This window comes from Triturus cristatus, chromosome 2_2 (assembly GCF_964204655.1).
Source record: "Triturus cristatus chromosome 2_2, aTriCri1.1, whole genome shotgun sequence".
Classification (NCBI taxonomy): domain Eukaryota; kingdom Metazoa; phylum Chordata; class Amphibia; order Caudata; family Salamandridae; genus Triturus; species Triturus cristatus.
Genome location: NC_140582.1, coordinates 410,637,834 through 410,662,972, shown reverse-complemented (window position 1 = coordinate 410,662,972; position 25,139 = coordinate 410,637,834). Strand labels below are relative to the sequence as shown.

General features: G+C 44.2%; 1 protein-coding gene across 1 annotated transcript in view; it reads left to right on the top strand.

The window, feature by feature from the left end:
- LOC146862305 (bifunctional heparan sulfate N-deacetylase/N-sulfotransferase 3) overlaps window positions 1–24,847 on the top strand; it is a 534,449-nt gene extending 509,602 nt beyond the window's left edge. The window contains exon 14 of the mRNA XM_085641499.1: window positions 14,535–24,847. Within this exon, the coding sequence (XP_085497625.1) occupies window positions 14,535–14,654 (120 nt within the window). The 3' untranslated portion in view covers window positions 14,655–24,847. The remainder of the gene's footprint in view (window positions 1–14,534) is intronic.
- The last annotated feature ends 292 nt before the right edge of the window (window positions 24,848–25,139 follow it).

Genomic DNA, 25,139 nt, shown 5'->3' with positions numbered 1-25,139 from the left:
GCTGGAATGATTGACTTCCTGCATTTGTAGAGCTTATCCTGGTCTAAGTGCATGCTCTCACGACCTGGGCTCTGATAGTGTTGAAGATGTTGAAGCCGACCCCTCCTCCTCCCAATATAAGTCTGCTCACACCCGGTGGCTATCTCAAGGTCTGTGAAGAGTACCTGATTGTAAGAGGAAAAAGGGGTAAGGAGAAAAAGATATGCACTTCTGTGATTGGGTTGGGGAAAAACCTGAACTGGATGGTTATGGCACAGCGTCCTTGAGTAAGGTTCAAACATTGTGCAGGTCATCACAGGGTGCAGTGTTCAGACAAACTGTAACTAGCCTCCAAGAGTAGCTGTAAAGTATGATGTAACACCAATGCAGCACGAGGAAGGAGGAAGAGTAGGAAGACGAAACTAAGAAGCACATTGACATTTCACATGAACATAAGGGCTAAGGAACACAGGAAAACAACAAGGGGAAAAACTGCAAAGTTGTGAGAAGTGATAGGTCAGGTGCTTTGGAAGACAATGCTGTGAATGAAAACTTTGGTTCATAAAACGTCCAGAAACACCATAGTCTGGAATAAATTTGCCCGAGAGTTAAAAAGTCCCCTCTCCATATTCTTCACCTATTGAGGTGAACTGCTGAGTGGGAATGGAACTTGGCTGGAGTTCGCCAGTTACCGTCAAATCCAACAGTTCCCAGTCAATTGAGGATAACCTTTGACACCATGTCCACCCTTTTCACAAAAAATACACAATATTGCCTTTCATCTCTGATTCTTTTTAAAATATTACTGAGCTGCATCAGTTCTTCTGGGAAACTCACATCTTCTTTGACTGATTCTGTCTGAACTTGGAGAGATTTCCTCTTTTTTCACCATCTATCAGGGCACTTGATGTGGTTGGTCGATTAGCTAGTAAAAGGGCTGCTTTTAATAATTCTTTGAGGCACTGGTGAAATGCTGCTGCCGCTACCTCATCAGTCCAAGAGGCTTCAACAACCCATTTTTGGAAATGACGGATGTACAAAAGAAAATCCTAATTTCCTTGATGGGGGGGGGGGGGGGGGTAAGAAACCCTGAATGAGCTGTGGCTCGAGTAAGTTTCTTTTACCAAAATTTGCTGTAAACTGTTGAACCAAGGTCAAATAATCAAAGTTTTAGGCTCTGATTAAATTTTAAATGGGTAGCCCAGACTAAAAAATCTTTAGTGAGGTAGGATGAAACAAATGTGAATTTGGCTTGATCTCACAAAAATTGCTGAGGTTTAGTCAGAAAATGCAAATTGTGAGGGTCTCCTGAAAACTTTTGGGATAGAGCAATACCAATAGAAAAGGACAATGATGGTAAAGGAAGACCCTGCATGGAGCTACTCTCTCCCAAATTTGTTAGTGAGGGCAGACTGAAAGGAGTAACTGGAGAAGCACCTTCTCAGTAAGAAGCGGGTTTATCACCAGAATAATGTTATCAAGTAAGTAGGAACACTCTTGCCAAGTGACTTCAAGGATGTCTTTTGTTTTAGTTAGTTTTGTGCCATTGCCTGCAGGTGATTGACCTTGGAATCCATTTTTTCCAACTTAATTCTATTAGGTTTTAAAGTATACCCAGTATTAGGTGGGCATTGCAATCTCACAGTGAAACATTGCTGTATTGTGAAATTGTTATTCACTTCTTTTACTTGCATTGAAAAAAACATGGGGTTCTCCATCTCGCAGATGAGCAACTATATCCTTTATACATATAAGTCAACATTTCATGGCCAGTATAAATCAATATGCATTCACAGTGAAGTAGCTTCCCTAGTAGATTTCTCAGCAGAGGACATAACATGAATTTGTGGTCAACGCACTAGTCCCGACACTGCTTCTGGATCTCCCCCAGGATCTACCTTGTTTCATATGCATAACAAATGGAAGCCATGCTCTATCAAATTATTATATTTGATCATGAATGGTAGCAGAGAGCTTCTCCATTGCAAAAATGGTCCAAATCCTACCCCACCACAATCCACTCATTGGAGGAGCGTGCTCTTTCCACTTTTGGGCGAATGCCTGTCTGACTGCCAATAAAAGCTGAGTAATGAGTTTTCCAGTGTGTGTATGTGGGTCTGATTGACGGATATAAGCGGTCCTCCCCTGGATTACCCAGCAAAATCATCAAAGGCTGGAGCAGCAATGATATGCCCATGGGCGATCGAATATGAGATAGAATTTCACACCAATATGTTTGAGTGTGGACACACAACCACCACATATGATGTTCTTGCTTCACTGCATCCTTTCAAGCATCTATCTGAACTACCAAACATCACTCTCAGCCTCGTGGGTGAGAGATACCAATGGGTTAGCAGTTTATAAGCATTTTCCTTATGTTGTGTGCTATACTTATGTTTTCACTGAATATTTAGTGTCAAATTCTCGGGGGCATAACATGGCTCAGCAGAGCCATGTTATGCTGTTCTAATGAACAGGAGTTCCAAGTACAATATTTCTCTTCATCGCATTCTGCACTGTTCAGGTACCCACCGAGTGCAGTAGTTGGGGTAGGTGAAACTCATTTCAGGGTATTAAATGTATTTCCTGCTCAAACCCTCTCATAGGAGGAGATTACCCCTCTCAAAGACCTCTTCCAGCAATGACAGCTGAGACTTACGCCAATGGGAAAAGGCTGGATCAGTTTGACCAGGTGGAAAACTAGGGTTCTGCACAATCGAAGAAAGAAAAGATGGCTGTGGGGAATTTCCATTATTCATTATTTGATACCAATATTCCTGTAGAATATTTGTAGTTTGCAAGTACAATTGTGGATTATTTCTAGCTCAAAGCGAGAGCCATAAAACATAGTGTAACGTGATTGCTGAAAAGAATTGCTGTATTTGCAGCCAAGGCTTGCGCTCAGGACAATAAATCCATTCCAGGGCCAGACACAATTGGGCAGCCTGGATATAAGCCTATATATATTAGGAAAACCCGGACCTTATTTTGATGGAGAATTAAATAATGTCTCCAGCAGTATACACAGTTTTCTATTTTTCCAAACAAATTCTAATAGTTTGGTTGAATACAGGAATTTTCAGTGCAAGTGTTTGGATGAGGTACAGAAGGTGCAGACATAATTCCTTTCCAGGTGAACAATCCAGCCTAGCCAGGAACTTTTTAACTCCTTTCATCAATATAACTCTTTGTACAGCGTTTGAAAAAGAAGAGGGATGTTTTGGCCACATATGTCCCTTGTCGAAGAAGGGTGCTAGATCCCTAGATATTTAATGATGTTGTTTGCAAAACCAGCCTAGGTCAGTGATGCCAGCCTCAGGAGCTGTGACTTGGCAAAATTAATCATAAAGTCTGCTAACACCGCAAATTGTTCTAACTCATACTGTAACAGAGCTACTTTATGTGTCGTACTGCTCATTTTAAGGCTGCTAATCACAGGATTGTGCTGCATTCTTTGAATAAGGGGTACCAGTGAGAGTGCAAACATGAGGGGTTAAGGGATATTTCTGCCTCATCCAGCACAGAGATCTGGGCCTAAATCCATCGTTTTTTTGCCCAACATGCCATTCCAGTTTAAACCCAGCCATATACAAATCAGCCTTGACCTTGCTCCTCGTCGATCTTGCTCCCAGTCCCAGTCGAGAGGAAGGTCCGAGCATCGCTCCAGGGGCTTGAGGTCATCCCGTAAGAAGCACCACAAGAAGCACAAGAAGTCCAAGCGTGCTTCGACTTCGCCCCGTCCGCTGTGTGGAGAGACAGAGGAGCTTTGGCATTCTAGGCCCCGTTCTGTGGTGCAGGCACCTGGGTCGACTCTGCGTCTCCCTCCCTTTCCGGGGACAGGAGCGACCCCCACCCAGCTTAAGGAATTTTACAACGCCATGTTTTGGCGGCCTGACCCCGCCAGCGCGCCTTCGGGCCCCACAGACCCAGGTGAAGGAGAATACATGGGTCCTGCGGCCTTCGGCTCCGGCAACACAGTCTCCTGTCGGACCCGTGCCCGGGTCCATACCGGCGCTGGTCGCACCTCCGCAACAACCTTCCCCAGCGTCGCGTCCGACACCAAGGTGTCTGGCACTGCCGGCGCTCATTTGTGGCACCTCCCCATCCTCATTGCAAATGATATGGAGCCAGTCTGGTGTCCGCCGAAGCCTGTGCAACAGAGCCGTACGGCTTCCTACCGTCTAACTAGCCCCTTTCTGAAGGTTTAGGGTTGAATGAAGATGATTGGGAGGGGGAGCAGGATCCCTTAGAAATCCCGCAGCCCCAGGACAGGGACTGGTATGATAAACTGGGAGATGCCAGTGGCCTGGACACTTTCCCAGTTACTGGCATGCTGTCTCCCCCCAACCTGGCTATGGAGGAGGGGGCGTCATTTGCTATGGTGGTGCGCGAGGCTGCGGAGGTCCTGGACCTGCAGCTTCCTACAGTGGCAGTTAAGACAAATGTTTGGGTCACCTGGTGCAGGGCGATAGCAGCAGGCAATTTTCCTCACTGAAGGTTGGTGGTCCGGGCTTCCACTTCCCATAGCGTGTTCCTTTCCCCCCCTCTGGACAGGGAATCCAAACGGCTGGAGACCTTTGGGAAGAAAATATTCTCTTCCGCCAGCCTCGCAATGCAGTCGTTGAACACCGCATGCCTTTTGGGTCGTTACTCCCATTCTATATGGGATACGTTTGCGCAGGTGCTGCCTAGATCATGAAGGCGACACAGCATTATATGCTGACAAGAGTCTTCTGTTCCTCAGCGGTCCTCAAACCTCCAAATCAACGCGAACAAATCAAACTTGGTGGATTTGAAGGGTGACGCTGGAGGACCACACTGGTCCCATGATATCCCTATGCGGCGAAACTCCTTCAAATACTTAGGAATTCTCGTGTCTCATCTCCCAGATTTGGCATGGATGCTCAATTTTCAGTGCTTAATCCAGGCCCTTGGTTGGTGGAATAATCTATCCCTTATTCCAATGGGGCAAATCGCACTCTTCAAAATGATCTGCCTTCCCCGCTACCTATATGTCTTAGGAAAACTTTCCCTTTCCCCATAGGTGGTTTCACTTCCTTAACTTTAAACTTACTGACTTCGTATGGACTGGCAAATGTCATAAAGTGGCCTTCCACTCAGCACGCAAATCGGCCCTCGACGGGGGTCTTGCGCTGTCTGATGTCTACATCTATTACCTAACAGTGCACTTGGTGCTCACCAGTGACTGATTTAATGGGGGCTGGAGCTTTACTTACTGGGGTTTGAGGGACTTCTTGACCTCTTATATGAGAGGACACGGTTACCAGCCACATTACTGCCATGCACCCGAGTATCGCTGACAGCTTCGATCTACTCAGACAGGAATGGATGAACTGGGTGGGTGATCTTGACAAAGATGACTGGAGAGAGGACTTCTTTACGACATGTGAACTGGCAATCTCCTCTCATATGTGTATGATTCAAATAAACTATCTCCATGTGACCTTTCTCCCCCCGCACCGAATTTTCCTTGGGACCCTGGCCGCTTATGGCCGGTGCATGCTTACCGCCGCTGAATTCTTCAATATGGACTGGGAGTGCCCGGTGCTGCACTCCTTTTGGGACTGGGTGGGTTGGGAACTTTCGGTGGTCCATGGGAGCCCCCTTGAACTGACTCTGCATACTGCCCTGTTGGGGCTGATGGAGGAACTGGGAGGCCCCTGTGCTGAACGAATTCTCATTGTGGTGGCTTGCCAAGTGGCCAAAAGAGATTTGGCCCACGCATGGAAACGACCAACACCCCCCTCACTCCAGTGCTGGCGCCAGGGGGTTGATTGATGTATGCAACAGGAAAAGCCTATCTACACATAGGTGTGGGGTAAATGGTGTTCCTCCTATGGTTTGTCAATGTAATGTATTTGATTCTACTTGCCGAGATTATGACATGTCCCTGGTATGTTTCTCAATGCACAGCTCTTATTATTTATGATGGAAAATGTACTTGCTGTATAATAATAAAGTTGATTATAAAACAAAACAAATAATCCTGGTCAGTTGTTAGAAAATACAAAGGTTTCTTAAATAAAATGAGAATTACTATTCCATGAGACATTATATGGACCCTTTTCAACTTCGGAATATTCTCTGCCTCGTTCTCCTTTCAAAGATAATTCACTAGTCACAAATGTACCAAAATGCCTATAGAGGCATGGGCTATGGAATTCTCCCAGGTCACCGTTATCCCCAGGAAATTACACTTCAATCAAATCAAGATCAACACTGCCATCTTGAGCCACAAGATCGTACATGGTGTTACACCAAAAGGCCCATGGGAAATTACCATCCTCAAATCCTAACATATAACCTGTTGTTTGCAAACCGATCTAAGGTTTGACCTTAGGTAAACAGTCATTAGGACCAGTCTTCCATCACTTTGTATCCTTCACTAGCCTTCCCATCAAACAGCAAATACCCTTTGAGTCACCCAGTATTGTACACCAAGCTTTCTACAGTGGCGGACTTAATTTTCATTGGCAGGCCATTGCCACATACATTTCTGAGGTCTTCAACTGTATCCTACTGTGATATAGTTCCAGACAATATCAAGTGTTCATAAGGTAAGAAGAGCATCCAATGGTCTGGCATACCAGTGGTGGAACATGCTTCCTGACTGCCTTTGTGCCACTGATGATATGAAATATTTCAGAAAACAGCTAATTACATCGTTTTTCTCTAAGTAAAATGTGCCTTCGCATTCCCACTAACGCTTCATGTAATAATAAGAAGTCATGATACTCCTTGGTTGTTTGTAGGAAATAATACATGCATAAACACATTAAGGCCTTGATTACAGCTAATTGAATACTTCCACTTCAGCTGCAAACTCCAATTTACACATGTGCTAATTGCACATAATATTAAATTTCTGCAAAGTAAATACCACTCACTCTTTACCCACATGCTTTTGGCATGAAAAACCCGGAAGACTCATGTTGCAAATAGCACAAATGTCTGCTTTCTTCACACTGTAACTCAAGTAAATTGGAATTTCACACCTTGGAACTCATTTCTTGGTCAACAAATTGGAATTTCATGCAATTTGCCAATAAGAACCTCATCATATTGTAACTGCTGTAAACCTCAAGGCAAATAGTGCAGGGTATGTAACTTGCACACAGGCAAATAACCCACAAACTGTAATCCTCTTTTAGGTCCAAACAGGAGTTGTCACTCAAAATGGAATTAGCATTGCAGTTGTAATCAGGACTAAAGTGGAGACAGTAATGAGGAGAAATACAGGAGATGGTTTGGGAGAGATAGCTGACAGCGGTACCATTCTTAGTCTCAATCTAAAGCTCAGCAACCCAAACAGATTCCTTTTTGGGGTGTAGTAAAGTTAAGTTTGTGTGCACGCGATATTTGTATGGTGTGAAGATAGCCAAAAGGCAGTGGAGCACTGTTTCGAGAAGAAAACAATAACTATTCTGTCAACAAGTTATTGGAGGGGTAGCTGGGAACAAATAGTGGAAATGGACTGTTACTTTGCTATGAACTGCTGTTCTTTAAAGAGGTCTATTATGAATTGTTTCCTAAGTTGGACCAGTGTGGAAGGAGTCTTGATTGAAGTATGAAAGCTGTTTCCAATCCTGGGTGCATAGATTGAGAAGGCATGTTACTTTTTTTATATCCTCACATCCAGTCTGGTGTCCTGGCTGCCAGTGTGGTGCGAGTAGCTGCAGTTGGTGACCATGTCAGTCGTAGGGGCAGCGGTGCCGGTCCTGATGGCTTTGTCATTCATGCAGATGGTTTAGAATGTGGTGCAGACCATTTAGGGTGCCAGTGGTAATCTATCAGGTTGGGGGTGCCATGGTCCCATTCCTTCAGGGCTTTAAGGAGGCATGCTGCGCAAAGTAGGACGCTCTTCATGGTGGCCAATGTGCATTCTGGGAGGTCACGTAGCTGGACATTAGGCACTGATACTCTAGAAGCTGGATTGTGGCAAAGAGCAGCTCTGCAGTTGTTTTCTGGTGGCAACGGTTTTACTTTGTTTAGTAGACAGAGCTGGTACAAGGCACCTTTTCAAGGTAATGCTCCTTAAGGGTGAGGTTACTATGCAGCATTTATCCAAGTGAATTGGCATTGGTTGAAAGTTGGTGCGTACATTTGTCCTGGTTTATACTGTTAAGTCATGTTTGGACTAGTTACAAAACATTTTTTGGCTGGTGCAATTTCATGCCCCTGGTGACAAGTTAAGGCAGTTCTTGATGTAAAGCTATTGCAAAAACATGTTTCTGGTGGTTGCAATACCTTACAAGAACGGTTTTCCATATTTATTGTGTAGCATTTTGTTGTGGTGATGTGTTTTGCTACTTTTGTGCTGCTCTGTTTTTGTGCTCCATTGCTGCATTGTGATGTTATTACGCTGTACTGTGGTTGTTGTAGTGCTTTACGTTTTGCTGTATTGTGACATTATTTTTTAATTTTGTTGTTGTATGGCAATTGTCGTGGTGGTTATGTTTCCTGTTACTTTATGTGCTGCTCTTTTTTTGTGCTGAATTATTGCCATGTGATGTTACTTTGTAATGTGAATATAGTTTTGCATTCCATTTTGATTTTTTTGCTGTGTTGTATGGTTAGGATTTAAGTTTGCACATTATTGTGTTATGTTTTGCAATTTACTTTGGGTATGTAAAAACTTGGTGGTAAATTTCCAGCCCAAATCAGCACATGCCTTTAATTTCCATTGACAAGCAGATAATTACCATTGTTTAAGGTTGTGAACTACAGCTGTGCCACCTATTAAATTATTTAAGACTCCAGTCAGCCCAAAAATACTCACTCCCCAAAGTATTTTTTTATTGTTCGCTATGTTTTATCATTTCCATTTTTCTGTATGCTCCCTTCTTAAGTAAGGTTTGTGCTTATCAAAAAATATAAGTATAACTTATCGTTTTAAAAGGCTTGCCGTTTTCCAGTGATGCATGTTTGTTGCTGCTGGCTGGAAATAGATAATATGCTTCAAGAGCGCAGAAGAAGATGTTAGTGCTTGAAAGATGAAGAAGGAATGGATAGAGCTATTTTTGGCGCGCATTGTTCTGGTGTCCTTTGAGCTTTAGTGTTTTTGGCGCCTGCTGCTGATGCGTCTCCCGGCTGGTGAGTCAGTGTTCGGAATCTTATCGCAGACATCAACTGCTCTACAGAAGCCGAGCATTCATACATAATTGGGCATTCGTTAGCCAACGAAATGCAAGGAGCATGCTCAGTGCAACGCAGTCAATTTGCACATATTTTATATTCTATTCATGCCCAAGCTGTTTCTTATAAGAATATGTCTTTATAAAGCTGAAAACAAGAAAACTGTCTTAGGGTGGGTAGTAACGCCTACGTACTGCAATAGACAGAAAGAGAAAGACATCTCTGCATGTACACAAACTTTGCTACAGCCTGGGCTCCTATATTTTCTTTAAGATGCCTTTCTATATTTTAAAGTCATAGTGCCTATTTACGAGTCTGGGAGAGCAGTGTCGCTGGTTGGGCAAAGTTGCAACTGATAACGACTAGCCCGGTGTTCCAGTGCCTGGATGTACCTACCATGTGAGGGAGGACCGATATTTAACGCCAGAAAAAAAGCTTGAAACATTGTCTGCAGCGGATCCAAGCCTCTGTCCCCACCCATGCCTGAACTTTTGCAACTGCAGAGGGGTAAAATGCAATGTTCTCCCCTGCAGGTGGTAGTGAGAGCATTAATCCCAGTGGAATAGGGAATACCATGTGGAATTGTGTCTGGTAAAATCAGGTCCATACATCTATTCCCCATTACTCTGGAATTAACGTGTAATTGCACAGTACAGGCCGGGAGTCACTGCATGGTAATGTTAAAATCATGTGCAGAGTTTGGACCCTGCAAATACCGGGCAACTCATAATCGGGGCCATTGAGACCAGTTCACAGAGACATATATGTTAAGTAGTAATGTTGTGGTCCTGAGGTAGTGGTTTCTGCCTGTTTAAGTTAATAGTAATGAGTTTACACTCTTAGATGTCTCCACCCCCCTTGGTGTTCAGGTGGTGGAGACATGCAAGTCTACACTTAAGTGTAAATCTAAACTCAGAAATGGTGAGTAGCATACATTTTTGTGCTACAGTAAATTTACACATAAGTAAACGTTCACTTGTACATTTACCTTTGTGAATAGGGCACATAATATTTAAGCTAAATTACTATTCATCTATATTCCTAACTGCAGGACCAATTTATAAGGGTGTTCATGAGTATGTGAGGCAGCACTTAAGACAACTACTGAACATACTCTTTAAATGTGTCTTCTCACAGTCACAATCGAGTCGCATTATATCGGTGGACATATCTAACCTACTAGATTTGATGCTAGAAAGCACTCTTGTTTCACTCCCTTCTTCAGACTAAATTGAGCTGTGAGGTGTCTGTTTTGCAGTCTTGTTCTGTTATTCCTAACTGAGTGGGTCGTTGAAGCCTTGACTTCAGTAGTGTCTTAAATTGGAGGACCCCTGCTCTGCTACACCTGTTGACTTTGTGCCATGTGTAGAGGTGGAGATAGCACAGAGTTTCTGACAGTGAAGACTCAGCTGGTTCCATTGTCTGAAATTCTTAACCTGGCGGTCCACCTGTTACAGATGTGTCTGGTCACAGCAGCGGATCCCTCACCCAATAAAGGGCAAGGCTTCTTCCACTGATTCCTGGAACACCATGAGAGGTGAGTCCCATGTTCATTGTGCCCGTGAAAAAAAGCCGGACCCCTTGCTTATGGCTGGTTTCTGTCTGAGGTGGCATTGTGAGCAAAGAAATGATGGACTGGAATGCTGCTCTGGGAAATTACCAGTAGCTGAGATTAATTCAAGCATTCCACCCATCATGTTTTTTTTTTCTTCAGTGTCACTACACTAGGTAAAAAAGTAGAAAGGTGAACCTGATGCACAGGGAAAGACCTCCCGAAAAATGGGTAAGTTAAACTGTGCCATACAAAGTTTAACTATCAATCACTTGGAATGCGGTTTCAACAGGCCTTCCTTGAGTGTCAGATGTGTGCCAAGAGCTTTTCATGTTTCCAACCGTCCTTCATTGTGATTATTTTGGTTTCTCTTCTTTCATGTGGAATGGCTTCTATCTCGGTGACAGCTCCACATTGCATTTCAAGATGTTCTTTTAGCTACTGACCTGTGGAATGTTGCATAGGTCTGAATTGGGAATATATGTTCCCACTTCTTTTATGATTTTTTTGTCCATGCCTGAACTGATATTACAGTGGATTTTCTGTGAGTGATTTCATCAGAGTGTGGATATCTATGAGATTTCCATTCTCACAAGTCAAACTTTAAATTACTATTCTGAAAATGCCACTTTTCGAACGTTTGAGGACCATTACGATAAGTCCGCCACCGTAACTGTACACGGGACCGACTGCCAGAGGTGTGGCGGTCCCGCCATGGCAATCAGGATGCCACTGCCACGGTGGCGGTGGCATCCCGCATATATTGCATTGCGGCGGGCGGTGCTGCAAGCAGCACCTGCCACAATGAAATATATGTATGTTGTGCAGTGGCATGCACAACGTGACAGGCACTGCGCGGGGCCTGCCACCTTGTCAATGCCAATGTTGGGGGGTACCATAGGTACTACCCAAATGCAGCCCCCCACCCCCCTGGGGGACCGTAACACATGCCTTTCCATGGCGGAGTCTCCGCCATGGAAAGGCATTGAAAATGCCACATACTAATATGGATGGCGGTGCCTGCAAGGCACTGCCACCATATTATGGGCCTTTTCCGCCTGGTAGGCAATCGGTACGATTGCCTACCGGCGAAAAAGCTGCAGACGGTCATTCCGTCCGCCGCTGTACCCCCCGCCATACTAATGTGGCTGGGGTAAAAGGCCGTCCAGTGGGGTGTGTTGGCAGGCAGATCGCCACCGCAGGTCGGCTGTGGCGATCTGCCCGCCATGCTAATGGGCCCCTTTGTCTTTAAATAATACCTGTTGAGACATTGTTCACTGGTACAGATTTTGGGAAATGAGCAGATTGTTACAAGGCAAGAGACAGGGAGGCATGAGTCGGTATTGCAATATATGAAGACATCGGTCTATATTTAAACACAATGTAGGAAAAAAGAGAAGCACTATATTACATTGAATGTACTTGTAACCTGTGCATACTTGTGCACATGTGTGCTCGTGACAAGGAGTGAATGGTGCAAAGTGACAAGTGAAAAAAGAAAAACAACAGTGAAAAAACGGCGCAAAGCAAAACAATAATGTCAACATATACATAAGGGTTTGTAGTGGTTCAAAATCATTGACAGGAATTTGAAAATTATAAATTATTTGATAAACCACAGAGTAAGCGCCAAGCAATTGCGCTGGGGGGTGGACGACGTTTCGACCTGTTGTAAGTTCAGGTCATCTTCAGGACCAGGTTACAGATTTTTTGCATATATTGCAATACCGACTCATGCCTCCCTATCTCTTGTCTTGCAACCGATGGGCTTATTTCCAAAAACTGTCTTTACATAGTACCTGTTGAGACATTGTTCATTGTTACAAACTTTCTAAAAGTGACATTTTCCGAATAGTAATTTAAAATCTGACTTCATTGTTACATACTCATATTACCCAGGTCTCAACTGGGTCTATGAGTTCCTCCTGTGGTCTGGTCTTGTTACTTTTAGAAAGTTGTCCCTTTCTTGCTTTAGTCAGTTGGTACCTGCTACCTCTCTCTGATCACACGCCGGGGGGGGTGACAGTTGGGCTTTGTGTAACCCAAATACAATGGGAGCTTAGGTGTGACTTGATGGGCCATCCTAGCAGAATGGGAGGGAAGATATTGTCCCAGCCTCACTTACACCTGAATAGACTGTGTCCTGACCCCCCACAATGGATGCATACCCCCCGTAGTCAGTCTGGAGCCAGGGCAGGACATCTGTGCACTTCAAAGGCATCTCTTTGAAGTATCCCCACTTCAAGAGCACCATGGAGTATAAGAACTCAACCTCAGACACCATCATCTCAGAACAATTCTGGACCTGTGGATATTCTGCTAGGAAGAGGAATGAAGTGCTGCTGAAAGGACTGCCATTCTGCTGGACTGCTACTCTGCTTGGCTCCTGCTTTACTGTGCTGTACTGACCTGCTGCTTGCTGCCCTCTTGCCTGGGGAGAAGGACTGGACCTGCATCACTTGAACCCAGAACCCAGTGTGACTCCAAGGGCTAATTGGCTGGCCTCCTGATCTGAAGTCTCAGGGACATGCTTCGGCACCTGGACTCTGCTTTCTGTGAGTCTGCCCTGCCAAGTGGTGCCATCCCAGAGCGGCTGTCTCCGGAGCGCGGGTCTCACGGTTCGATCCTTGCCGCTGGCAGCAGCTCAGCTCAGCATCGGGTGACTCTGGGCAATAGCTCACTTAATCTCCCCAACAGCCCCTAGACACCTTGAAACCTTAAGGGGTGATATGTTCATGCTTTACAAATATGGATTCATATTTTATTATTATTATTATTTGTCAGTTTTATTTTTTGTTGTTGAATATTTTCCAAGGTCTTTTGAATTGCGTTGATCCATTCATTCTGAAAAGGTGCTCCTTTGTCCAAGAAGAAATTAAAAGCACCTTCATGTCTTATTCTTAGTGATATCATGAACATGGGTTTTTAAAATATTTTAGATGCTGCTTGCCTTTGAGTATTATGCTGTTACATCCTATCAGGGCATAACACATGCTCTTGGAGCCCTTCATTGCAGGGGGTGTCAGAACCTTTGAGGAGGCTCCCATTCAGGCCATGCGCACTGAACATTTGTGAAATATGGGAGACTCAGGCCTCAGTGGAGCTACTGATGGGGCTCCCTGGCAGAATGTGATCAGGGGCCCCTGAGTCTCCAATATCTCAAATATTTTCATTGGAGTGGGGTGGAGTGGGGTCCTCCTGAAGTGTTGGAGAAATCCAAAAGGTTTGGAGTCCCTCTACCCCGCAGGGCTGCAGGAGCTTGTGCTGCGTCCCGTCAGGCACCCTTATCTCATGCAGGATGCCCCCATAAGTATGCGTCACACCTCTGCCAATCTTGCCATGATTCATGAAGCTGGAGTAAAATTGATTGTGGTGGGGCAAAGCCTACTATTATAGTCAATGAACATCAGTTATCTTGATCTACACAAATGAATAAACACAATATCATCTTCAATGTCTTTTTTTTATTTTTTATTATCTCTTTTGCCTCAGCTCTTGCTCGAGTTCCGGCCTCTTGAATTCCTTTTGGCAACTTCTGGTCGTTTATCGTCTCCTGTAAACACCAATGTACTGTTGGGGCATACCTTTTCAGGAGAAAACAGAAAAAACGTTGAAATAAATACATTGATGCGGAAAAAATAGCTCACTCCCATGATAAAGCCGATCACTTAGAATGAGATTGTATTGTTATCATTGTTCTTCAGAATATTGTGTATTGTTTGTTAAATGTTCCATAAGATTTTTATCCACTAGTTAATAGAAAATATCGGTGAGATATTACAATAAAACCAATGTTTGGATGTACTCTCTAAAGTAAAACTTTCCCATTTTCTGTCTCCATCAGTCTAGGGCATACTTGTCCAACTACTACAGGGAGCACAGCGTGGAACTGTCAAAACTTTTGCACAGACTTGGGCAACCTTTGCCATCATGGCTGCGGCAGGAGCTTCAGAAAGTGAGATAGCACTGGAGGAAAAAGAATGGAAATGTGTCTTCTTCACCTCAGAGGTCGTTTCTAAGGACACCGCACTCTTCGGAGGAGAGTTCACTGAAAGATATACCTCCCTACAGTGGGAGGAGATGGAGCTCTTCTCGCTGTCCATGTGCAGGCGCGTGGAACGTGGGCTTGTGCTTGTCGCAACTTTGAGGGCCTTCCTGTTGTCCTGTGCCTGGGCCTGTAGAACTGTGGTGAACTGCTGTGGAAATATGTGGAAGTAACTAGCAACTAATCCAGCGTCTGTCTGACATCATGGTGGATATTTACACGTTTATGCTTCGGTCAAGGAAGTACAGTGTACTACGTAGATCACCGGCTTGCTGTCTTTATTCCGTATTTGAGGCGTAGGAAGCGTCTTAGTAGTAAAAAGTGGATGAGGGATCAGCTAACATAGGAAACAGGCTTCTATCCCTGGAAGCAGCAACTGCGGACAGGGATGACTTTCAGAGAGCATCACCAGATCACTGCTGTGATACACCACAACCAGAGGCATACAAAGCTGCGCAGAACTGGTGCAGGTGGGGAACGCAACATGTGGATGTGTCACCTATCAGGTCATTCCACATCTGTACCGCAGAGAATAGGCGGCATGGATGAATGACCTACGCTTGCACTAAGTAATTCCAAACATAGAAATGTGAAAACCTTTTTATGATTTTACAGAAAGTGTTCATTTTTATCCAAGTATTTTGTGAGTTGCCACGCCAGAAGCGCCATCTTGACTGTTGAGTACACAGTGTACAGAGGTGGTTGGTCAGCACGCACATGTTTGCTAAGGGTAGAGGTTTGCACTACACCGTTCTTAACAAGGTCAGCAGCACCACACTAGCGAGCACTATGTGTGCCAATAGGTCTGAAATGTTGGAAAATGCAATGCTGCGTGACACAGCAAAGGAGCACTCTGGGCCTAAGGGGGGGGGGGGGATTTTAATTACAGCAAGGAGCTTGCTAACCCATGGGCTACAGGCCAGCATCACCACCCTCATGGTATAAGGACACCCACCATACTTGAAGATCTGTGCCTGTTTGCTAGAGATCTCTTTTGGAGAAGGTGCATCTCCTAATGCGGCTGAACCACTTGCAGCAAAGCAGGATGCCATGTTCGTGTGGCCTGCTCAGAATTCACGTTTGATTTTGAAAAGCAAACCCACCTAGCGGTAGTTTTATTTCATGTAAAAACAAAATAACACCATCCCTGATGCACAGCGATTTTTCTTCTAGCACACGGGTGCACTGTTTATTTCTCTTCCCCATGTCTACAATGTCTCACATGGGAAGGGATAATATGCAGTAGGAGAACCATCCTAATAAGAGGGTCACCACAGGTTATACACTGGTAGTCCATCTGTGTCAGATGGGCCATTGTGTTGGTGGCTCCACTCAATGACCACCTTTTCCTTCCTGTAATGGATACAAGAGAACCACATGTTTATGTAGGTTCTCATATCTTGCCAAAATCTAAATGACCCCTAAATTCATGTAGAAATTTGACCAAGACCAGACTTATGTAGAAAGCAGCGAATGAATGGACCTCATGCTACCTAATGCAGTGTGGAGCCAAGCAGCCCTGCTGGTGGCTCTCAGGGGTGCAAGCATTGACTTCTTACAGCTGATGAGGCGGGGTCCAAACCAGCACATCGCATGCATCTATCAGTGAGCGAGCAGAGCCCAAGCTTCTTGATGCAGTGTGGTGCATGCCAGCCCTGAAAGTGATCTCAGACATGCATACATTGCCTTCACCTGCATATGGCAGGTCCCAGGCAATGGATGTTCCTACACTCCATAATCTCCCTATTAGCGTACAGCTCACAATGGACATGTTCAATCACAGTTCTTTTTTAAAACATACAATTCACTGATTTGCATGTGTAAGCCCAGTGCTGACGCTTGCGGATGCAAATGTGTGCATAAATTCCATGTATATATTCTACACTGACATGTTATGCACCCAGACATACAAATATATACAAAAATGGCAACATTGATTGAGTCGCTCACAGAAGCCCAGTAGGGCTTGAACAAAGGCAGCTGAGAGGGGGAGACATTGAATGAAAGTACATGAGGCACATCATTTGAATAACAATGAACTGCAGTTAATTTAGTAGAGATGCCTGCTCAAGGGAATGCAGCTTGGCTAATAGCCAAGAAAAAGAAATATGTCATTTTTCTCCTCTGTTTCGGAGAGAACTGCAAATCCATTTTACTCTCTTCGCGTTTGTTGCTGCTTCACATGGCAAAAGCGCCAAGAGGTATGCTTCCCAAACTCAGGGGCATACTTACTAAAAATTCACTCAACACAGGGTAGCGAGCAAAGCTGCTGCATGCGTTGCGTGAATGAGAGAAAGCTGAACAGCTCCATATCTGCTAAGACATGGCGTTCTTCAGCTCTCTACCTGTGCTGGCGCACTTGAGGTTGTATAACGCCAACGCAGGCACCCTTGCACGATGGTGCAAGGGTGTCTGCGTAAATGCAGGATCGTTTTGGTGCTTTCTGCACAAAAACAATCATAAGAACCAATGTATTCTTTCTATAAGTGATGCAGAATGTATTACGTATAGAGAGGGGAAATAATGAAGAAAACTATACATATTTTTCCTTGTTACGCCATGGTTGGGTTGGTTTTCCATTTTGGTGCATCCCAGGTTTACTGATTTCTGTAAATCTGGGATTGTGTCATATTCCATGGGTAGATGTATGGGAATGCCCATACTCAGGGCCGGACTGACTACTGGGCGTTTTGGAATTCTGCCGAGCAGGGGGCTGATTTCACTGCGGTGGGGCTGATTTCGTTCATGGAGACCTGCGTGTACTTCGAAATAACTAAAGCAAAACGAATTTCGTTCAGTACACGCAGGTCCCCATCAACGAAATCAGCCCCCAGCTCAACAGCATTCCAAACCGCCCGGTAGTCAGTCCGGCCCTGCCCATGCTCCATGTCCATACTCCACCAATGAAACACCTACTTCCACGAAATGTAACACAACACAGTGCAAGCCACTGCATTGTGTTACATTTCTTTACAAAGTCACGCAAGGTGACGCAAATACCCCTTGGATAGCTTGGTAAATCTGACTTAAGCATTGTGTTGCCTTTTGTCACCGTGCTTGACGCAAGGTCAGCGCAAAGGCCAAGTACATTTGGGACTCCATCTTTATACACCAGCCTTTCTCTTCAATGTCTCTACAGATAATATAATACAATTGTCCATCTTTTATCATTCCCAATCTACATTTTCCATACATATGTTTAATATAATCTGATGTTAGGGAGAGCACCACAAAATCACAATATTAAAGGAAAAGCACCATATTTTATATTGCAATATTGGAGCACTACAATGTTGTAATGGAATGTGACTGGCCACAGCAGAAACAATATCTGCACCAATTGATCAGTGCAAAACCTCAAATATTTGGATGGCTCATGGGTCAATTAGTGCAAATGTTGTTTGTTACCCAATAGTTCAGTGCAAATCTCAGTGAAAAATACACTGCGCCAGGTTTGCTCAGTGTAATAAGGCCCCTTGACTGAGCTAGGAAATCTAAATAGCTTATTCTAATCAGTGGGCTCTCGAGCTCAGCCATATTTCTTGAAAATGCATAGGCCCTCATGTGGAGACAGACAGTTAAGGGACATCCACCAAAGGAAGCCAGATGTTGCGTCGGCCCTCCACCTAATTTCCCTCTCATTTAGAGTGCAGTGGAAAATGGAGTTCCAGATGATGGAACTGCCAACTCTTCCCTGTAGAACCCCCTTACAGCAGACTCATCACCATTGCTATACCATCCTTTAGTTCCACAGAATAAGCCATCATGGTCATAGGGATAAAAACGAAAAAAACTTTAGATGTCCATCCTTTGAGATGTATGCTGGGTGCATTTGGTATATCATTCCTTGAGATAGACACTCATTGTGTCACATAAGTGATGACTGGTCTGCCACGTCACAATGCATGGAAGACATGCCATCGTTTATCATTTTTCACCTGAAGTGACTTCTGCCATGTATGTAGGTGTTTCGGAGGGGAAATGCTCACAATCGTATATATTTTTAATCCGGGTGGCCCAGTCAATCCCAGCATAGTGGACAGAAGTGGTTTTGCAGCTGGAACAACAAAATGTAAATGAGACCCTAAGCCTTGAGAAATATTATGGTGGCTGACCACTTGGTGGGAAAACTCAATAAGAGAAAATGCCAGGGTACCAGTGGTGGCCTGGTTCTATTCTTTGTATATTCAGAGAGAAAATTTTGAGAACATTTTGGCTTTTTGTGCATTTACACAACTTCTGTGGATAAAGAATTCTGCTATATATCAATGGCAATTCATTATCACATTGAGACATCACTTTTTTTATGGTATTTGCCAGAAACAGGCCACTTTTTGTGTACAGAAAGGGGATACTTTAGGAACAAAATTTGGTGCTACTTTAATACAGAAAAAATCTGCCTAGAAGTAATGAGGAATTGCTCCCTTATGAATTTTATGCACTATAGCTGTGGTGACATCAATCCGTGGGAGCGTACACGCAGGCTTTAACATGTAACATTCCTCAATATTATATAGCAATAATTTAGAGATGCAGTGGTGAGCCACAGTAACCTGCAAATCTGTGGTTCTTACATTGTTCTACCTGGTGACACAGTCATCACAATACAATATGGTAGCTAGTGCCTTATTTACAGTTTAGCGGATTTGATATTCTGTCACAAAAGTGACAGATATCACGTCCATTTTATTACAGGTGCTCTATATCCTATGGCACTTGTAAAAAGGCAGAGAGAATAACTATCAATTTGTGACAGAGTACCCCATCTGCCAAACTCTTAATAAGGCCCCTAAACTGTGATATTGAGTAGAGGACGTTTGTCTACAAGGGATAGGCACAAGGAAGTGAAGGCCAAAAGTAGCCTTCAGACCAGAAGTGTCCAAGGAAGGTCCTTTAGAGCCTGCTCCATCTAGGTTTAAGGTTATCCACAAACAATGCATTTACTTGCAGGTCCTCTGTATGGAACCTATTTAATTAGTCACTGATGTTTCTGTAAAGAGGACAAGAATCCACCCCTCCTGGTCCTCAATGGACATGCCTACTGTAGGCCTATATTTTGAAACATAGGGGCCATGCCACATATTTAGAATATCCATGTAAAAAACATGTACATATATTGAATCTTAAGATAAATCATTTACAGTCAGTGGATATCCTCAAAATAAAGCATGTATCAAGCCTTCCTGGACCTATGATAGATACCGCTACTGTAAGCCAAGCCTAAGGCTACTATTCAACTTGACAGTTCCTTATCACATGTCACATATTATACCACATTGGACAAGCAAACATGCTCACCCCGTTACCCTGTGGAGCTCTCTCAAGTAGCTGCAAAGCATGATGAATGCTCTTCAAAAACAACTAAATAAAAAACATAAAAAGTAGAATAGACAGAAACTGAGAAAAACATGCTTCGAAGCCAGAATGTACAGGAAAAGACAATCTCCTATTGCTACAACTACAAATGCACGCATCCAAGCATTTATGCTGGGAATGAGAAGATTAACTAGTTTTTTTCTCCTGGAGGATGGGGGTCTTTTCTATCAAGGGTGACCACAGGGTGCCAATATATTTTTCTTATGTACTGCTGAAAGAAAAAGAGGTCAGTGATATGCATTTTTGTTACGGGAAACGAGCAACAAGATCAGACTTGTATTTAATACTCTGGGGCAGATTTACGAGTTCTGGCACATCTCTGCAAATCAGCAGGTATGCGCCAGAAAAGATGTGACACGCAATTCCCTCCCTGCGCCACCATGAATGCGTTGCATTTACAATGCAGCGCACCGTGGCGCATGGATAGGGCGATGCGTGTCGCATCCTGTGGCGTAAGAGCGGCGCATTGCTGGAGTCGTGTGTCGCAAGAGCGACGCAGCTCCAGCAATGCTCAGGGGCGCCCTATGCCTAACATGCTGCGTCACTCCTTACGCCTGCTGCAAGCAGGCGCAGGGTTTTGACGCAGCATGGATGTGAAAGTGACTCCGTGAAATCTTGTAGATTTCACTGCGTCACTTTTATGAGGCGTTCCTGCGACGTAACGCCCACCCTGCGCTGGAACGCCCACATGAAACCTAAAGCAGGTTTCATGTGGCGCAGGGCTTTACAATGTGCCGCATCTCCCTAGATGCGTCACGTTGTAAATAAAGTGCAACGTGGCACATGGTTTACGCTGCCTCTGCATCACAGAAGTGACACAACGGTGGCGTAAATGTGGCGCATGGGGCTTGTAAATCTGCCCCTGTGAGTGGTTCTACACTACTCTTCCTTTCCAAAAACCATGCTCGAAGGGCCGCTGGCACATGTCCCACCAGCAAAAGAAGGAAAAAGCAACCAGTGCAGAACCAAAGAAAGACAACCATGAGGCAATTCATTTCTGAATATCTTTCACAATCTGCTTTCAGATTGTCTTCTAACAACTAATCTAGACTACTCATCAACTCAGTTACTCTCTGAGGTTCTGGCACACAGAGTAAGCTATATGCCATTTAAATGTACCCTCTTTAAGAGAACCAGCATTATAACAGAATAATTTTTATTCTAGAAGACAAAATCAATCCTTTAAGGAAGAATTACTTGCGGTTTCAAACATTGACTTCTCTGGCAGATGCAGTAATGGCGTCCTCTAAAGATGTACAACTTCTCAGGAGGAGATGTCATCTAGAGGGCAAGTGTAATCTCAGGCAATAGATGGGTGCCTTGCAGTAAAAGTAGAAGGACAGCTATGAGAAGGTCTGAAGGAGATAACAAGAATTGGGGTAAGCGATGAGATGTACTGGCATCTGTAAAGCATGTTGCTGCCCATGGTGTAGTACTTATCTGATTGACGTTGTACAATTTTGTCCACGTCAGAGTTTGTATGCCCGGTTAGGTCCATGCTGGAGCGTATGCAACAAATTGCCTTGCCCAATGCATAGCAAGCTGAAACTCCCTGGGATGTTTGTTTTCATCAGTTTGTTTTGTGTGGTTGATATTGTGTATGCTTGTACATTGTCCTATTTGGAAGCATTTGCATTATATAGGAGGTCCAAAGAGATGCTGTGACTTAACGTTGTAAGTAAGAAGTATGTGAGAAGGTGGAAAGAGTAGTGTTTATTTTATTAAATTGAATACATACCCCAATGGGCCTATCCTAGGATATAATATAGTGCTACGTTGGCCTGATCTGATCTGGTTTGAGCCAAACCCTGTCTTGTACATCTTGGTACAAGTGGAGATTAGCATGCATGGAAACCTTGTCTAATTTAGTACAAGCCTGGGCATGCATGCATGGTTGCCTTGTCTGATTTGTTGCAAGCTGGGTCTTGTGTGTGAGATTCTGACATGAGGTCTTATAGAAGGAAGTATCATTTTGAAGAATAACATATTCCACATAAATTACTGTCAGTTGAGAAGTTGTGAACCAGTCTTCATACTGGTCCAGCACTATGCAGCCTATACTGGAAGGTTTTGTTTATGGTTGTACTGACAGAGGGTGGTTTCATCCAATAGAAAGCAAACGTCTCTCGAAATGGGTGATACTGTCAAGTGAATAGAGCTTGGGACGCACAGAGAAACAGCCAAACTCACTTCAGATCGCAGTCGAGAAAAACATTAAGTTTCATAATCAAGGTGTTTATCTTTCTCGCCTTAGCTCACTATGACACCACTGAGGACTTTTCAGCAGTTTGAATCCTAATTGATGTATGAGCTGTATAGAGATGTATAAATACATATTTTATTTTATAGCACATTTCTTTATTCTCATCGGAAACAAAGTTTATCACAAATTATAGGTGCTTTCAGCTAAAGCATTATAAATATTTACAAACCCTTGTCTTCAGATGCAATCTATTTTAACATTCCTGTCCATGCAATGAGAAATGCCCCTGCATATCGCCTCATAAGGCCTCAATATGTTTCTGAAGTACAAAACAGGGTCAGTATGGAACAGAAAAAGGCACCGACACCAAAATAAAGTGGCCCTTATTAGTAAAACAGGGAGCTAAAAATTAGACCCACATTTGCAAATCAGGGCAGTTTTAAACTTGGAAAGCCAAGTAATGTAGGTGTTTTGTAAGGTATGTGCAGGGCCACTGAAATTATGTGGTTTTGCAGCCATTGTGTTTTCTGCATACTTAGATTATGTGGAAAATGGGGCAAACTATATATTCTGCTGTATAAGCTGATGATTTCTTCCAAAAAATTGTTTCTAGCTCAAACGGACGAAAATGTATTAAAAACTCTGTTGCACGTGTAGTCGCACTGTGGAGGGCCCTTGGCAAAGTTTAAGTGGTCACCTTTCTGTTGCTTATTTTTTTATTTGGGTATAAAAGTGGTGCTGGTAAGGTGAAACATTTGCCCAGAAAGTGTTAAATTATTCTTTGCAATGTGGCACCTTTTGTATTACCTTATTATTTTTTTCTGTTTTACAAGTTGTTTTTTCTTGCCGCATAATTTAGTCAACCCTACCACATATTTTGCCTCTCCCTTCCTGCATAATTTCCCTACCCCAAGCTATGTTTAACCTACACTTCAAACTTTCGCCACCTCGCCTTCCACACATTGCCTGCTCTCAGCTCGTCGTCTTTCAAAGCTTCATGTTTAATCAATGCCGTTCCAGAACAGCGGCATCTGATTTTTCATATTCAAATGTTCTACTTTCAGAACAATGGAATATGATTTATTTTTTGGGGCTAGCTCAAGCAGCACGAGCAGCAGCACATCTTCCGGTGAGGGCCACGGCATTGTGTTTCTGTAATTGACTCTTGCCTCGTGCTGAGACTGCTCATCCGCAGATCTGCATCCACTTCACCCCCTTTCAGCGCGCGGCCTGTTCTCGACTGGAGAGCGCGTGCTATTCAGCGCCGGAGCCCGCCATCTGGCAGAGCCGTTACACATCCATTCACAGCTATTTCCATTACAAAACACTTGTCATCTCAGGAATGCGGAGCGCTCTTATTATTCCTCAAGGTTTTCTCGGGCAGCCAAACATCGAGCAGATTGTCTGCAATGAGGAAAGGAGGTCAATTGTTTAAAAATAAGAAACAGAAAAATATAAGAGGTTCATTGATAGCAAGTTTAGAAGCGCCCGTTTCAAAAAGCTGTTATTGTCCGGCAGAGCAGCAGTGACTTCAAAGGGGCTGTGCACTTCGGCCTCTAACAAGGCGCTCACAAGAATCAATCGCCTCCGTTTCGATGTGGCTTAACCACAGGTATTGGCGAACATTTTTGATGAAAAGAGAACAGTGGATGATTCTTCATTTTTTTGGTGCTCTTCCCAAATAGATTTCTTTAGAAAAAAAAAGTCAAAATATGCGCTCTGACACGCACCACAAGATAGATAAGAGAGAGACAGACTGCAGATGGTTGTTCCGGGCGGCTGCACCGCAGCCAATAAGAATGTTTAACCAAGGAGATGCGTTATAATTGGTTGATGGCACCGATTAAGAATCTAACAGTCTGACAAAACAGGCAGGGGCAGATTTATGTTGCACTTGCTCCACTTTTGCGCCGCCGTTGCGTCACTTTTGTGACGCAGCAGCGGCGCAAATCCTGCGCCATGGTGCGGGGTATTTACAACGTGACGCATCTGGGAGATGCGTCACGTTGTAAAGCCCTGCGCCACATGTAGGCGTTCCAGGGCAGGTGGGGGCGTTCCGGCGCAGGAACGCCTCCTAAAAGTGGCTGAGTGAAATCTACAAGATTTCACTCAGTCACTTTTAGGCCCATGCTGCGTCAAAACCCTGCGCCTGCTTGAAGCAGGCGTAAGGATTGACGCAGCATTGTAAAGATAGGGCCCCCCAGATCATTGCTGGAGCTGCGTCGCGCTTGCGATGCAACTCCAGCAATGCGCCACTTTTCGGCACAGATGCGTCACGCATCTGTGCCGTTTTTGCCCCATGGTGCGCCACATTATAAATGCGGCGCATCCATGGTGGCGCAGCAGTGGCGCATAATAACTGGCGCATCCCTGCTGATATGCAGGGATGCGCCAGTCGTCATAAATCTGCCCCGCAGTTTATAAAAAACCTTGGGGCAGATTTACAAGCCCCTTGCGCCACTTTTGCGTCACTTTTAACATGGGAAAAGTGACGCAAAAATGGCGCAAGAGGCTTGGAAATCTTCCCCCCTTTGTTTACCTTCAACCAGCCGCGGTCGGTAGTAGGAGTAACTGCAGGGCGGTGACGTGGGGAGGGGGAGGGGCAGGGTGGGGGGTAGTAAACTATGGATTACGGAGGTTTACAGGTAAGTTAACATATAAATTAAGAAAACGAATTTCGTTGCGTGCACAGCATCGCACTTGGGGATGCAGTGCACGCAACAAAATTCGTTTTAATAATTTATTTGTTAACTTACCTGTAAACCTCCATAATTCATAGTTTACTACCCCCCACCATGCCCCTCCCCCTCCCCACGTCACCGCCC